At 37.1% G+C, this 15,810-nt stretch overlaps 1 protein-coding gene across 1 annotated transcript; it reads right to left on the bottom strand.

Annotated features, from left to right (window-relative positions):
- Nucleotides 1-7,982: 7,982 nt before the first annotated feature.
- Nucleotides 7,983-11,025, bottom strand: ccl25a (chemokine (C-C motif) ligand 25a). Its single transcript, XM_034703591.1, has 5 exons — nt 10,865-11,025; nt 10,086-10,168; nt 9,684-9,801; nt 9,424-9,544; nt 7,983-8,479 (listed from the first exon to the last, which is right to left on the bottom strand). The coding sequence occupies exons 2-5, from the start codon at nt 10,147-10,149 to the stop codon at nt 8,453-8,455; spliced, it is 330 nt and encodes a 109-aa protein (XP_034559482.1). The 5' UTR covers nt 10,150-10,168; nt 10,865-11,025; the 3' UTR covers nt 7,983-8,452.
- Between the last annotated feature and the right edge of the window lie 4,785 nt (nt 11,026-15,810).

The following is a 15,810-nucleotide window of genomic DNA, read 5'->3' as shown; positions in this document are numbered from 1 at the left end:
ACAAGTTTTTACAGTGTAACTGCTCTGAAATTAACTTAGCATGACAGACATCTCTCATGAGGGCTGAGGATGACTCAGGTAGAAGGAATGTTGAAAAATCAAACCTTGATAAAGGTGTCTTTTTTTTATTGTAGTGAGACATTTCAGAGATAGTACTGGTATTTGTGAAAATGCAATGTAGTGTTTGGTTGTGCTAGATGAATACACACTTTAAGAGACTATATACTATGTGTGATCAAATTTCAATAATGCTCATGCATATTTTGTTTTTCAATCGTCTTTTATACATTTTTAACATATTTTCGCTCCTTCACAACTTTTTGCAGTAAAAAAAGAAATTATTTGAAAATATTTTTTTAGATGATCTGCTTAAAAATGTGGCAAAAACAAAAGTAATGGAATAGGTCACTTAGTAAAGGGTAATACATTTGCACAAGAATTATGAAGTTTCTTTAACCACATTTCCTTTTTTGGATTTTTTATAAACACAAGACATAATGATAATGTCTGTTTAAAAAAAAGAAAGGTATAGATATTAAATGTGCAGATTGCATTGAATTAAAGAAATGTCCAAATTGATATTTTGTTGAAAGGAGGATGCAGACTTTGGATCTGAAAACTTGTTTAATTTAAAAAAGGTCCAAATTTTCTGCAGTTTTTCTTTTTAATCATATTTATTCTCAGAATTTCCTCTCTGGGACACAAAAGCTGATCTACCTTATTTTATCTACTTGTTTTTAAAATTGATACATTGATATAAAATACGTTTTATTTTATTTGATTAGTAAACATTTGTAGCATTTAAATGTTATTGCAAAGATATTCACTTCTTTTTGTCTCCTGGAATGTGCACATGGCAAATTCAGCATTGACCTGTAACCAGCTTTAAGAATGAGCAACAGCTGCAGGCGACATTCACATCCCTTCAAAATACAATACACTCACAGGTGGGCTCTGACAGTTCACTGATCATTGTGAAGCAATGTTATTATCATGACAGTTTTTAGGGTAAGGTAGTATAAAATATTATGGTAATAAATAAAGTGACATTTGCAGACGACTGCAGGTTGTGAAATGTTTTACGACTGCTTTAGTTGGTTTTTTTTTTGCCCTTTTTACCTTTCTCTTTAAAAAGACATGATTTATAATTTCAACATCTGTGCTATTGATTTGCACCAAACCTGCAGAGACTTCTGTTAACATGAATCTCAAAGTTTTAAGGTATGAAGTTGGCAGAGATACAGCAACTGGAAATGAACAAGTCTGTGCTGAGATTTTGAATGTTTTCACTTTCCTGTAGTCACACGAATGAACCTCACCGTCTCTGTTTTCAGCTCTGAATGATCTCAATCGTCCTATTTCCTTTAACCATTGTTTCCACATAAGTGATGTTTTACTGAATGTTTCCACTGATACTTGTTACAATGTTACAATGTTACAATGTCATTTAGCAGACGCTTTTATCCAAAGCGACGTACATACGAGAACAAGAACAACACAAGCAAAGATCTAGACAAGAGGAAACAAGATCAGTAAGAGTAACAAAGTGCTTCAAGTCAATTTGGGTGTAGGTACTGCCAAGCAGTGTAAAGGCAATGCACAAAAATAAGTAAGGAATTTTATTATTATTATTATTATTTTTTTTTTTTCCCGAAATAAGGAACATCTACAATGAAGCAACCAACCAATTTAAGACCTTCCATTATCATCATCAACAATTAACATCACCACAATAATGACCAAAGTACCAAGTGCTGGGTCACTCAAGAGCTGAACACCGATTCCCAGAGTAGAGCAGGACAGTGCGAGTCAATCGTAGCTGGAAGACATGATCTGCCACTGGGGACAACAGTGGAGAACAGTCTAGCTAAGTGCATAGTGCTTCCTAAAGAGCTGGGTCTTTAGCTGTCTTTTGAAAGTAGAGAGGGACTCTGCAGATCGAATGGAGTTGGCCAGTTCATTCCACCATTTAGGGGCAACAGAAGAGAAGAGTCGAGCTAGTGATTTTGAGACCTTGTGTGCTGGAAGCACTAGGTGTTTTTCAGAGGCTGAGCGTAGCGGGCGAGAAGGGCAGTAGACTTGGATGAGGGGTTCCAGGTAAACTGGAGCAGTTTTGGTTACTGCTTTGTAAGTCATGATTAGAGTTTTGTATCTGATGCGAGCTGCAACTGGAAGCCAGTGTAGCGAAATGAGCAGGGGAGTGACATGAGCTGTCTTAGGCTGGTTGAAGACCAGACGTGCTGCTGCGTTCTGGATCATTTGCAGAGGTTTGACTGTGCATGCAGGGAGGCCTGCCAGCAGAGAGTTGCAGTAGTCAATGCGTGACATTACAAGAGCCTGAACCAGGAGCTGTGTTGCGTGTTCTGTCAGGTAGGGTCTAATCCTCTTGATGTTATAGAGGGAAAAACAGCAGGACCGAGCAATCGAGGCAACATGAACCTTGAAGGTTAGCTGGTCATCGATCATGACACCCAGATTTCGGGCAGACTTAGTGGGCATGAGGTTTTGTGATCCAAACTGGATATTGATCTGTGGGTCCATAGTGGGACTGGCTGGAATGATAATAAGCTCAGTCTTGGACAGGTTGAGCTGTAGGTGACATTCCCTCATCCATTTAGAAATGTCAGCAAGGCAGGATGAGATCCGAGCTGAGACAGTTGTGTTGTCAGGTGGGAAAGATAGGAAAAGCTGTGTATCATCTGCATAGCAGTGATAGGAAAAGCCATGGGAGCGGATCACTGCACAAAGTGATGTGGTGTATATTGAGAACAGGAGGGGACCAAGCACTGACCCTTGAGGTACCCCTGTTGATAAGCCATGCATATTGGACACTTCTCCCCTCCATGATACTCTAAAAGATCTCCCTGTGAGGTAGGACTTGAACCACTAGAGGGCAGACCCTGAGATACCAAGTGAGGAGAGTGTAGAGAGGAGGATTTGGTGGTTCACTGTGTCAAAAGCAGCAGACAGATCCAGCAGCAAGAGAACTGAGGACTGACCTGCTGCTTTAGCCATACGCAACGATTCTGTTACCGACAACAGTGCAGTTTCAGTAGAGTGGCCCCGCCTAAAGCCAGATTGATACTGATCAAGTAGATCTTGGTTCTGTAAGTATTCTGAGAGCTGGTTGAAGACTGTGCGCTCCAGTATTTTTGAAAGGAATGGAAGAAGTGAGACCGGCCTGTAATTTTCAACCTGGGCTGGGTTGAGAGTGGGTTTTTTGAGCAATGGTCTGACCCTTGCTTGCTTGAATGTAGTAGGGAAAACACCAGTGGACAGAGAGGAGTTAATGATGTTTGTTACTGCCGGGCTGATTGTGGGCTCAATCGCCTGCAGGAGATGTGAGGGTAACGGATCAAGCGGACAGGTTGTGGGTTTAGCGGCAAGCAGAAGCCTGGTGACTTCGCTCTCACTCAGTGGAGAGAATGAGCTGAGTGAGGAATCACTAGCTGGTGGCCGAGAGCTGAGTTGGTCAGGCTCAGAGAATTTGTTACTGATGGTAGCAACCTTGTCAGTAAAGTACGAGGCAAACATGTCCGGGGTCAACATAGTGGAGGGTTGTGGGTTTGAGGGAGAAAGCAGAGAAGTAAAAGCGGAGAAGAGTTTGCGTGCATTGGTGGCAGCACAGATTTTTGCATGATAAAACGCCTTCTTAGCAGATTTTAAAGCAGAGGTGAATAAGGAGAGTTTTTGCTGATAGTCTGTCAAGTCAGTGGGTTGTTTGATACTTAGTGTTCATATGTTTTTACAAAGGTTTGACATTTTGGATCACGCAACCAGACACATCTGTCTGCCCCAGCATGCAGTACCAAAAGAGTGCTGCAGATTTCATATAAACAAGGAAAGTGGAGGCAAACACAAAAACACCTTTGAAGCTGCAACCCAGTTCTTTTTCCTCAGACAGTGCATCTATTAGTCTCATTCCAAGTATTTATGAATGTCCATTAATATTGTCTATGACATCTCTGTCTTTGTGAGTGTTATGTATTTGCCAGGTTATCAATCAACATTGCCTTTGGGCCAAATTGAAAACTCAGTCAAACAAATAATTGAGCTGTGTGCAGCAGAACTCTCTGCTTTTATTGTTGATTGCCCTACTTTTCAAACTATTCTCAAACATCATTGTAATGTCTGACAAAGTTGGCATTGATGTATGTTTGAATCAACATGCACCGTAAAAGACAAAGCATCTGCAAGGCAACTGTTTGAGTGAGTCATTAATCTCCAAAGTCAGTGCAGTCAAACACTCTGAATTACTCACACTGAGATTTGATCTGCTGCATGTCCCAGCAGTTCTTATAAATGCCCATGAAGACAACAAAGTAAAGCGATCAATGAGTCAATGAGAAAACTTCATCCAGCACCAGGCAGATCAGATACAGCTGGTTGTAAATCAGCACATTACATTCACAAATTCTCTCACTGATGCTTCACATGTGGCCAGCTTTGTTTCTGAAGATATTTTGCACCGCCGCTGCAAACAGCCTTTCCAAAATTTAGGATTACATATACATCTTTTCTTTATCTTTTACCTTTTTTTCACTGAGTATCCTGTGCATAGTAAAATAACTGCAGCCAATGCCCTAATGACTGGAAAGGTACAGTGGTGGACAAAGTACACAGCTTCATTACTTAGGTCAAAGTTTAGATCCACTTGGTCAAACATTACTCCAACACAAGTGAAAGTTGCTCTGTCAGATTATTACTTGAGTTAAAGTACTGAAGTACTTGCTTTTAAAAATACTAAAGTATTCAAAGTACTTCTTAAAAAATCTCAAAACGTATTTTCACAATACATAAGTGCAGTCAAGAATACATAGGAGTACATGTTTATCTAGAAACCATTACTTGAAATCTCTAAAAACTATACAATGGAATAAAAAAAGACACTAAGTTACTTCAAGAACAGACAACTTAGTTTGAAATGTTCATCTGGAATGAAACAAATGTTACGTAGCTCAACACGCTTTCTTGGGTCTAACATGGGCTGAAGATACGACCATGGGTGCTCAGGTGGAGAATTATAGCCATCATTACCACCTCTAAATGAACTGCCTGAACTGAGTGAAATTTTCTCTGTGTTTGCTCCACATTCAACCGTAGAGACACACGATATACAGGTATGACTAAACCACTGAGACAAACAGAACTACACAAACACATTTTACTGTCTTAGGGATCAGATTTCAGAAAAGAGAAGGAAATTCATGAGCTGACTTCAAAGAAAAAAAGTGGTGAGTAACTAGAGCATTGGTAGAAATGTAGTGGAGTAAAAAGTACAATAATTGTCTTCTAAATGTAGTGGAGTAAAAGTAATAATTTCCTCCAAAAAATAACACTCAAGTGAAGTAGAGATACTCAAAAAATGTACTTAAGTCCAGTACTCAAGTAAATTTACTTTGTTACTGTCCACCACTAGAAAGGTAACATTATACGGCTAGAAATAAAGAGTTAAAACATAATGTGAAAAAGACCAATTCCATATTCTAAGTGCAACACCAATTTAAAATAAGTTGGTGTGCTATTTAAATTTTTTTATTAAAAACAGTATTTAATGGTATGTAATTTGTTTAAAGCTTATATTTAATTATAATGATGCAAAGATAACATATCTAATGTTATAACTGGAAACCTTATTATTTTATTTGCTCATTTGAAATTAGGGGCCAGCAACACATTTCAAAGCAGTTGGGACAGGAGCAACAAACACTACAAACTCTTTAAAGCTTTGGAGAACTTGGAAAATCTCTGTACGACAGAGACAAGGCCGAAAACCATTACTAGGTGGCCGAGATCTTCAGGCCCTTAGGCAGCATTGCATTAAAATAGATATGTCTCTGTAGTGGAAATCACTGCATGGGCTCAAAATCCCTTTCAAAAACCAATGTCTGTGAACACAGTTTGTCTCCACATACACAAATTCAGGTTAAAACTGTACCATGCTAAGAGGACACCATATATATACATGATCTGGAAAATGTTGGCAACTTCTCAAGACTGATCGAGGTGAAGCGTAAAACTGTCCTAGAGTCTGATGAATCAAAGTTTGACATTCTTTTTTGGAAATCATGGATGCCTCGTCCTCCAGACCACCTGGCTTGTTATTAGTGTTGGAGCCATGAAGAGAGTTCAAGTGTTTATATTATGTTATTTTGAGGTTTAGGGTAGGATATTGTTTGTATACTTTTTGTGGTGTTATTATGGTGTTTGTTTACAATATAGTTTATTGTGGGATTAGTTAATTAGGTTATTTACGGGTCATGTGTTAGGGGCGGGGATACCGAGTTAATTTAGGCCACCTGTGTTCCATTGTTTGGCAGGTAGAGAGAGGGGGTGAGCTGGGTCTCCGTACTTTTTGTTGACCGCTTGCTTTGCGCTTGCTTTGCGCTTGCTTTGCGCTTGCTTTGCGCTTGCTTTGCGCTTGCTCTGCGCTTGCTTTGCGCTTGCTTTGCGCTTATTTATCACTTATTTTTCCTATTTTCTGTTTGTGCGCTTTATCATGAGTTTAGCGCGTCTGACAATAACTGGGCCCAGTGTCAGCCTCTCAGTGGCTTTTGGCTCTTTGTAGTCGCTATAATTAGCACACAGTTCAAAAGCCAGCCCCCCTCATGGTATGGGAATTAATAAGTATCCATGGCATGGATAGCTTACACAACTGGGAAGGCTCCATTAATGCTGATCAAAACATACAGATTTTGGAACAACATGGGCTGCCATCCAGACTGTTCAAGGGAAGACCTTTCTTATTTCAGCAAGATGATGCCAAACCACTTTCTGCACGCATCTTTGGCGCATCTTGAAATGAAAAACATGAGAAAGGAGACTCCAAACTGTTGAGCAGCACACATCCTTTAACAGGCAAGAATGAAATGACTTTTCACTTTGAAGACTTTATGAGAAGAGGTGATGCAACGCAATGGTACCCAACAGTTTTGGAACAAGGGTTGTAGAAGAGCGTAAAAATGTGTTTACATGCATTTCAAGGAGAGCTGTGGATGAAATTACTATTGTTTTTTTTCACTAAGAATTTCCCCAGACGTTATCTCAGTTGCGTCTATTCTACTAAAAGAAAAAATAATGAAGTATTACACAACATAAAATCTTCAACTTAAACAAATTAAAACAAAGTAAAAGTATGATCATTAAAAACACAAACATATTGTTGTCATCACAAAAGTTAATGGTTCAAGCAATAGTTAACAGAGTTACTTTATCTGAGTTGGTCTTCTGAATATTATCCACCCACAGAAAGAGTTTCGTATATAGTATACATTGATGCCCATGCTAATAACAGTGTTTTTAAATTTCTGTCTAAAACTAACCTTAATGTAATCGGGGTGAAGTAATTGAAGTTCAGTGATATGGGTTAAATGCAGTGATTTCTTTCAGTTCATTCATATAACTGTATTGTGTAATTATCTACAGGGCAGGTTTAAACTTCACTGGGTGCAAAAGGATTATTGTGTCTTTAAGATGATGTGTGTGTTTAAAGTTGTGCAAATCCACTTCAGACGTTGTTAAATGAGTTAATAGTTACACATAAACTTTTAAAGAATAACTGAGATATTTGCATTACATTTAAACTTGTGTAAAGTCAAATACAGCTTGTATAAGCTGTTTAAAGTTGATAACGTGAGGTGATGTAAGGAAATTATAAATTCTAAAAATGATCTTACAGATATATGTAAGGAGGCATGAGCAGTATATAAAGTGGCAGTCTCCTTGTGAGTGTGAGTAAGCAGAAACAGGAGTAGGGAGGCCCCTTTGAATTATGATATATATTTTTAAATACTGTCCCAAAAAGTATTTGACTCAAGATAACAACAATTCACCTTTAGTGGGCCAAAAAGAAAAAATGTGTCGTAAAAAGTCAGGTACTTGTAAACACAGTAATAAGGAAGTTTATTGTCAAACGTTTTCAGGGAAACAAACATACTGATATAAAACTTGTATTCAAAATGTGTAAAAAGAACAACATGTAGAATAAATGAAGACAGAATTTTTCCCATTTTTATGACAGAATTCAGAAAGAAGTTTACATTTGATCATTTGTTAGTTAACAGGTATTTTACTTACAGATACATGAGAGAAGTACAGTAAATGTTCCATCAAACAATAATTATATACAGATATATGATACACTCCATCACCATTAATTAAGCAGCTTATTGAATATCTGATGCCTTGCATGGCATGAAAATGGTCTCAAATAGTTTCAGTGAAGCAGCCATGAAATTGAAGTCATTCGTTATATGGTTGTGTGCGGTCAGCTGGCATCAGCAGTCCAACCCTGACAGAGCTTTAACCTCTATCTCAGACAGAGTGAAAGCAAAAGTAATGCTAGAATTCCTTGACCGGCGTTCCAATACGACACCATAAAACAGCTTGATGATAAGATTTATCAAAGAGAGGGGGGAATGTGAGACGCACCCATCGCAGCAGACAGTCACCCTCAGCCTCTGAGCCGATGTGAAGGGCGCTGTGAAGAACAAAAATATCTGTTATAACATCAATTCACACACTTTTCAAATTGTTAAAAGCCCTTTGAAAATGCATCAGTGAAATTCCCTGGCGAATATAATCAAGAGTAACAACCAGTCCATTTATTTTTCTTTTTTATGTCTTTTCATTTCTGGCACATGCATTTAAAAACGGGGGGGATTTTTCATGGATTTTAGGTAGAAAAAAAAGGTTACTATGACTCACATGTAAACATGTAAAGGCAAGATCAGGAATGGATCCAGAGGGATGGTATTGGCCCCCTTTGAAATCTGACTGCACCCCCCAAAATCCCTAAACTAATCAGAGGCAGGACTTATGTTAAAGCACCTGTGAAGAACTTTACTTTTTTGTTGATTTTGGCACCCCCTGTCTACAAAAAGGTTACCTCTCATCTCTTTTATCAATTTTGTCCTGTGTATGTGTAAGTATGCTTTCTAACAAAGAATTTTATCAGAATTTTTTGCTCTAAAAATTATTATCGTATTATATCCATTTGTCTGACCGCCACCCACACAAGCAATTTGAGACATCGAAAAATCTGTATCCTCAATGGTCTTGTTTGCTTTTTTGGGTCATATAGAGACATCAATATTAATGTCAGTCTGTTTCATAACTGGCTAGAACCTCCTCTCTGTAGCTTTAAAATAAACTATCAGGGATTTGTTGCAAAGCCCTAAACAGGCTGCTAGTATCTTTCTTTGCATTATGTAGTTCATTTTCTTTTATTAGTACTTAATATTGCAACTATGGATGTACACTGTCTTTAAGAGCCCTTATAGAATCAAGATTTTAGTGTTCCCTCTCTGTTGGGTTAAATTTTAAAGTTAGATGATTTATGCACATCTAACTTTAATATTAGTTAGATCGAAAATGTCTGGATCCGCCCCTGGATGAGATGAAACATTTACAGGAATGGCTCACCCTTCTAGTGGGTCTCTTGTTGGACTTTTTGATTTCTTTTTCATTAACAATCTTCATCAGATCTCCCACCCATCTCTCTCTGGGGTCTGTGCAAAACTCACGTCCCTTCTTCATGGTGAAGCTGGAGGAGAATAACACAAACAGATGTTTAATTTTTGAAATGCATGAGGAGGAAATGTATATTTAATGAGAAACCTTACATTCCATATGAGTATGCTTTTAGGACTGAATGCTTTTTTTGGTTGTGCCTCTGTACTTACATTATAGCAGGCAGGTTGCAGCCACCATCCGGAACCTGCCATCTGTACTTCACTGCATGTCTCTGAGTTCTGCTGCTCAGAGTTTTCACATACCGCAAACAGCAGTCGTCATAGCTCACTGAGGAATCAGAGGCACAGTGAGGTCAGGGATACAGTCCTACCACACCTTACAGCTTAACATATTATACAACATCATTTGTGCAAAGTCCACTAAATCAACAAATCAATAAAAGGTTGTTGCTACAATCAGGAGATGCTGAATTATGCAATAAATACACAACAAGGCCTCTTCCTCACACTGAAGTACTTACAGGCACGCAACCAATTTTGACCCTCATTTGATCTATTTTATCACTTTCTTATTGAGACGCCTATGCTAGCTGTTCTGTAAAACCATCTCACCTTGTGCCAGTGCGAGACAGAGATACGACCCAATCAGCAGGAAGAAGAGTGTGTTGAACTGCATGGTGCAGGGTTGATTTCAGCTGTGAGAGAAGAAATTAAGTGTTTACCTGCAGTCAGTCTTATCACAGAGTCTCAAATACCTTCCTGAGTCACAGGTGAAACTTTGGACCTCGGACACAGATTTGAACTCGACTTACTTTGTGTATAAGAACATGTGCTTTCTATCTGGATGTAGAAAATGTGACAATCTTAACATTTCAACATTTTATTTTTGAATAAATGTAGTTATTTTCTAGGCTCTTCACATTACATGACATTTCTGTTTCAGTTGAATAAAGCAGCTGTTCCTAAATATATATATATATAATATAGAAAATATTTTGGATTAGTTAACTAAAATATCTGTGTATTTGCTTTGGATAATGTTAAAATATAAAAATAATGGGAAAAAAAGTATATATAATTTTTTTCTCCTTTTTATCTGAATCTGTTGAAAAATGGTTTTAGTGAAGAAATTAAATACAGGCAATGTAAATGGTAGGCATAAACATACCCCAAAACAACACAATAAAATAATTTAGTTTTTTGCTTCTTCTGAAACACTCAGGCTAAGTTAAGTGAGTGCATAAAAGAACAATCCTGACTAAAGTGCAGCAAGTTATTCTTAAAATTGTTGCTGAATATCATCTGCAATTTGTGCAAATTACAAAATACTAACAGAAATCCAGATGAAATCAGAGTGTATTCTCTCTATATAAGGATTAAAGGTAACTTACTTGAAATGCTCCACATGTATTTTACAGCACGCTCTCTCTTTCTCTCTCTCTCTCTCTCTCTCTCTCTCTCTCTCTTCCTGTGTCTGTGCAGGTGAGGTGAAGCTCTCTTATAAAGCACTTTGCCAGGGATCATATTTCCATAAACGCTCCTCACCTTTGCACCTCGGCTCATCTTTCTTTCCTTTTCTTTTTTCTGTCAACCCAACATTAATGCGGGACTCCTTCATTTTTCCTAAGTGTCACAATCAAAGTGGTGACTAATCTGTGTTGCTGAATCCAAAAATAAGTATGACTGTAGGAGTTGGAGATACTTGTTCTTTGTTGTTCTTTGAATAAAACAAGGAAATTCAGGGCCAGAAATTTGAGCTTTAAATTTTGTGCAGTGATGTCTCCAGAATTCTTGATAAGCTTTTGAAACTCTCAGGAATTAAGCAACATATATCAGATAGGATAACGATCTTCTCATAAAAGACACAGAGCCATCTTTATCTACATTGAGAATAAGAAAAAGGAAACAGATCTCTTCATGTGATATTAACTCACGTTGCCTGAGGCTGTTGAACTTGGAGTCCAACCAGTTCAACTTTTAAAGGCTTTGACACCACCTTCACGCTGACAGCTACACATGGAGAAACATTAAGTCTGTTATAATCGCTGTTGAATGAAGGGGTTTAGTGCCATGGATCTTTCATGACTGGTTCTTAACACTCTTATCCAAAAAGTTTTATTGAATTAATACTGGTACACTGAACATTGTGGAACAAAAAAAAAAAATAGCACCCTCAGACAGTTAAACTTAAGTATGGTGCGCCATTTGTAAAGTTGTGCACCCTAAAAATAACAGCTACAATTCTCCACTTTTAACTTTGACATTTCATAAAAGCATAACATTTTTAAAAGACACCTTTTTTTTGTATCACATTTAGATCAATATTTGTGATCTTCTTCACATTTCATTTAGTTGAGAAATATATTAAGTCATAATCCCTGTTGAATCCAATTCTAAATTTGAATACAAATGTTAAATGTTAAATCTAAATGTTAAATGTTGCTCTGCTATCATAAATGTTTAGCTTATGCAAATTCACGCTGCTGCAGAAATACCAAACTAAAAGCTTCATAAAGCAATGCAGACCTAGCAATAGCAACTTAGCTTGTCCGTTCCATAAGCTAAGTTATGGAAGTTTCCTGTTGCTCTTGTGTGTGGAAGTCCCCGGACGGGACTCTGAGCTTTTTTTAGGCCATAAAGCTTTTATCACAGAGTCATTATAGCTCGACTGAAATGATATGGAAAAATTTTAAAGGATTGTTTTTACTGCTACAGCGGACAGAAATAACAATGCAGTTATCACAACATTTGGAAGTGACTAGTTGGAGAGTTTCTTTTTTTGTTGAATCAAATCCTGACTTTGGACATACATCTTCCTTTCAAGTCCTTAAAGATTTTGGACTTGAGGAAGGTTTAAATGTTGCCACTCTGTTGTGTAACTTTTCAATGTTGAAACAATAAAAACAGAAGTGTAACATATTTTGGATCTTTAACTATAAGTCGTCTAAGTAGATATGATTAGTCTTGATAGAAAGGGTAAATAAAAGATATTGATTAATGCTTGTGGACACATACTTCATGCCACCTCTGCATGAGTCAGTGCCCCAGTTTACCCCTGGAAAACAAAATCTTGCTCCGCCCTTTGAGTATGTGCACACTGGAACTTGTGTGGATTGCTCCTTGAGTCAATCTTATAATCAAAATCATAAATACATAATGATGATAAGATTGTAACAACAAAAATATACAAAAAGTATACACTATATTTAAAAAACAGTACAGAAAATAAACGTTAAGTATAAAAGGCAGAACTGATTCTAAATAAAAAATAAATGTATGTACTTTTGTCTTGACCTGTATAATGGTATATGAAAACATTTTCAAAAAACTAGCACCATGCTGCACAAAAGGGATAGCAGTCTTGAGGGCTATTGTTTGTATGAATTGTGACTCAGAAGTTTGGAGTTGTAGAAAGCTGCAGCCCTTAATTGAACCACAAATTGTACAGTTATGGGAATAGATCATGATTCTTATAAAAGCCTGTTGACTTTTTGTGTTATGCTTGTCAGAGTCTCTGAGGACCTTGACTCCAGGATGCAAGAAACTTAAGTTGTATAGAATCAGGTATGAATCATCCTTCCATAGTTGACACTGCACTCTGGAAGTTGAGAGGTTTTGCATTAAAAACATGTGTCAGCGTTGCCATATCGCGTATCCACTGATAAAAGCTTTTACTTTTTCATTCCTGAAAATAAGCCACAGTGTTCCTTTCACCAAGACTTCTGTTGAAGCTTTTGTGACAGATATTAATGAGCCTGGAGTACCTGAAGGGACATCTGATAGTGCTGTTCACTGTTTATACGCTCAACAGTTCTCACATGCAAACAGCCTGCTGAAGCCCAATGAGGCGTTCCATGAACCTGGTCTTTTCATTTCCTCTGCCCGCAGGGTACTCATGCACGCTCACTCCCCTTGTTTACCATCATTCTGATCCAGAACACATAAAATGCATCCTACAGAAAGAATCTTATAGTTTATTGCTAATACCTGCCACCCAGCCATTAGACTAGTTCATAAAAATGAGTATTGCTCTGATTTATCCACAAATTGCCTCAGTGTTTTTGTGTGATTCTGGTCTTGCTTGCTGCTGACAGTTTAGTTTGATCACTTGACAACATGAAAGAGATCAGGTTGCTCGTTGGAAGAACAACCTGGATCTTCAAAAGTGAAAAAAAAGATAGTTGGCAGCTATCATCTCTGTTCCTGGTTGTGACTCTATAACAGAAAGATCTTGATGGATTAATGGCAGCCAGTGTGTGTCAGGAGATGATGGTCCACTGCCAACCTGGACTCATGCCTTGAGATGACACACTGTGTTGTCTTCATCATACCTTGCCGACACTGTGATATGTCGTCTTATACTTTCATCAGTGCTGTCGTTTTGCATGCAAATTAAAGCAGACATCTCCATTAATCAGTGTGATAGAAACTTTACTTTGGCACACATCTAAAAAAAAGCTGCAGCAGAGATGAAGACAGAGTGCTCTCACATCCTGCAGACTGAATAATGAGACTGATTTCACTTTGATTTCTGTCTCAACCATCCATTTGTAAACTACATGTGCCTGGAACAGAGAAACGAAAGCAAACATGAAGAATAAAAAAAGAATGTGTCTCTTTCTACCAAAAGTTATGTTTTCTGAATGCTGGAGAAAAATGGAAAGATTTAGATGTTGCATTTTCACTTTTTCTCTTTCTCAGAAAATCCATGTGTTAAGAGATAATTCTATACATGTGTAAAAGGTTTAAGTTGATCTTTAACTTTGCCCTGACTATTTAATGCAACAAAATGTTGTAAAGTTTTTCCTGCGGGCCTGTTCTTTGAACCTAACAGTTATCAACTGATATCAATATGCAGTCTACGGTGTGAATGGCAGTTTCTCTGGGGTCAAGATGTAGCCTGGAATAACTTCCATAAACAATAAGTAGTAACCAGGCCGAGGTCTTCCTTTTTCTGTTCTGACCAGTGCAGACGGTCCAACTGTGACATCAGGATGGAGTCACCTAAAACCAGATTATGAGCACATGTAGACATCTCTGGCACTGTGGGGCTTTCTCCAGGACCCCTCCACTTTGGAACGATCTCCCTGAGAAGAAAGAGCTTGCAGAGTCAGAGACATCTTTTAAATCTCATCTTAAAACTTACTTTTACAGACTTGCTTTTATATGACTTCACCCTTTTAATAGCTTTTTATTTGTATTTATGTATTCCTATTTTATTTAACTAATTAATTTGACTTCATTTATTTGGTTTTATGCGGTAAAAAATACACATATATATACATGAATAAATAAATAAAACATAAAAACAACATAACAAAATAAATAATAAAACAATAAAATAAAATGAAATAATATATATATATATCTTTTTTAATTGTTGTATCATCTATCATTTAAATGTTCTTAATCAATCTTTTTCTATTTCCTCTGATGTGGGGTCGTCTTCTTCTTAAATTAAATATGCTTCAATCTCTTTTATTAACCTTCATAACAATGATTAATTGGTCTACACTTTATTCTCTTTAATTTGCATTTGTTCTTGTTTACCTTTTGCATTGTATTTTGTTTTTTTGCATTGTTAGATTTTCTACTCTTCTCTGTCTGTTAAAGGTTTATTCTGTCATCCTCCTGAATTCTGCCATGCTTAGTTTGTCAAAGTACTTTGTAAACACTTGTTTTTAAAGGTGCTAAATGAATAAAAGTTATTATTATCATTATATCTCTTCACATTGATTAACAAAAGGTAAAGTATTTATCAACAAATAGCTCAAAGCAATTTGGCTGACTGTGTGTTTGCTTGTTTGTTTTTTTACCGACCTCCACATGGACAGTTATTTTTTTAATTCAGCCAAAACGAGCTTGAAACAGGAATAAAACATACTATGCTAGCTTCAATATAATGTATTTTTGCTTTATAGTTACTAACCAGGAAAAACATATAAAAATGACTGACAGATATAGTCCCTTAAAAAAACCTAGAATAATATTCTCTGTGATTTAAAAAGTTGGATTTCAACTTTGACAGACTGGGATGTTAACTCCAGGAGAGTAAACCAATAGCTGTTACTGATGAAGAAGAAGACTGTGATTGAAGATGGATTCGCTAAAACCACTGTGGGTGTTTCCCAGTCCTAATTTCACACATCAAGTACTGTTTCAAAAAAATCTTTTGTACCGAAGCATAAAATGATTATTTCTGTAGAGGAAAAAAAAGTATATCTGTTTCATAATAAACCAAAGACACTGCTGAGGAGCTCCACCTTAGTTCAGACAAATTAACCGACATGCAGATCAAACCTGTAGAGAAGATTAGATTAGGAACATGCAGCTCAGT

Source organism: Notolabrus celidotus, chromosome 15 (assembly GCF_009762535.1).
Source record: "Notolabrus celidotus isolate fNotCel1 chromosome 15, fNotCel1.pri, whole genome shotgun sequence".
Lineage (NCBI taxonomy): Eukaryota > Metazoa > Chordata > Actinopteri > Labriformes > Labridae > Notolabrus > Notolabrus celidotus.
Note: the sequence above shows the minus strand (reverse complement) of the source record. Positions and strands in the feature narration are given on the sequence as shown.

Excerpts from the sequence above, each read along its gene's own strand:
- ccl25a (XM_034703591.1), bottom strand. The coding sequence starts at position 10,149 with ATGCAGTTCAACACACTCTTCTTCCTGCTGATTGGGTCGTATCTCTGT. Across the intron at positions 9,545-9,683 it reads TGCAACCTGCCTGCTATAAT|CTTCACCATGAAGAAGGGAC; the intron begins GTAAGTACAGAG and ends ATTCTCCTCCAG. Across the intron at positions 8,480-9,423 it reads ACAAGAGACCCACTAGAAGG|CGCCCTTCACATCGGCTCAG; the intron begins GTGAGCCATTCC and ends TGTTCTTCACAG.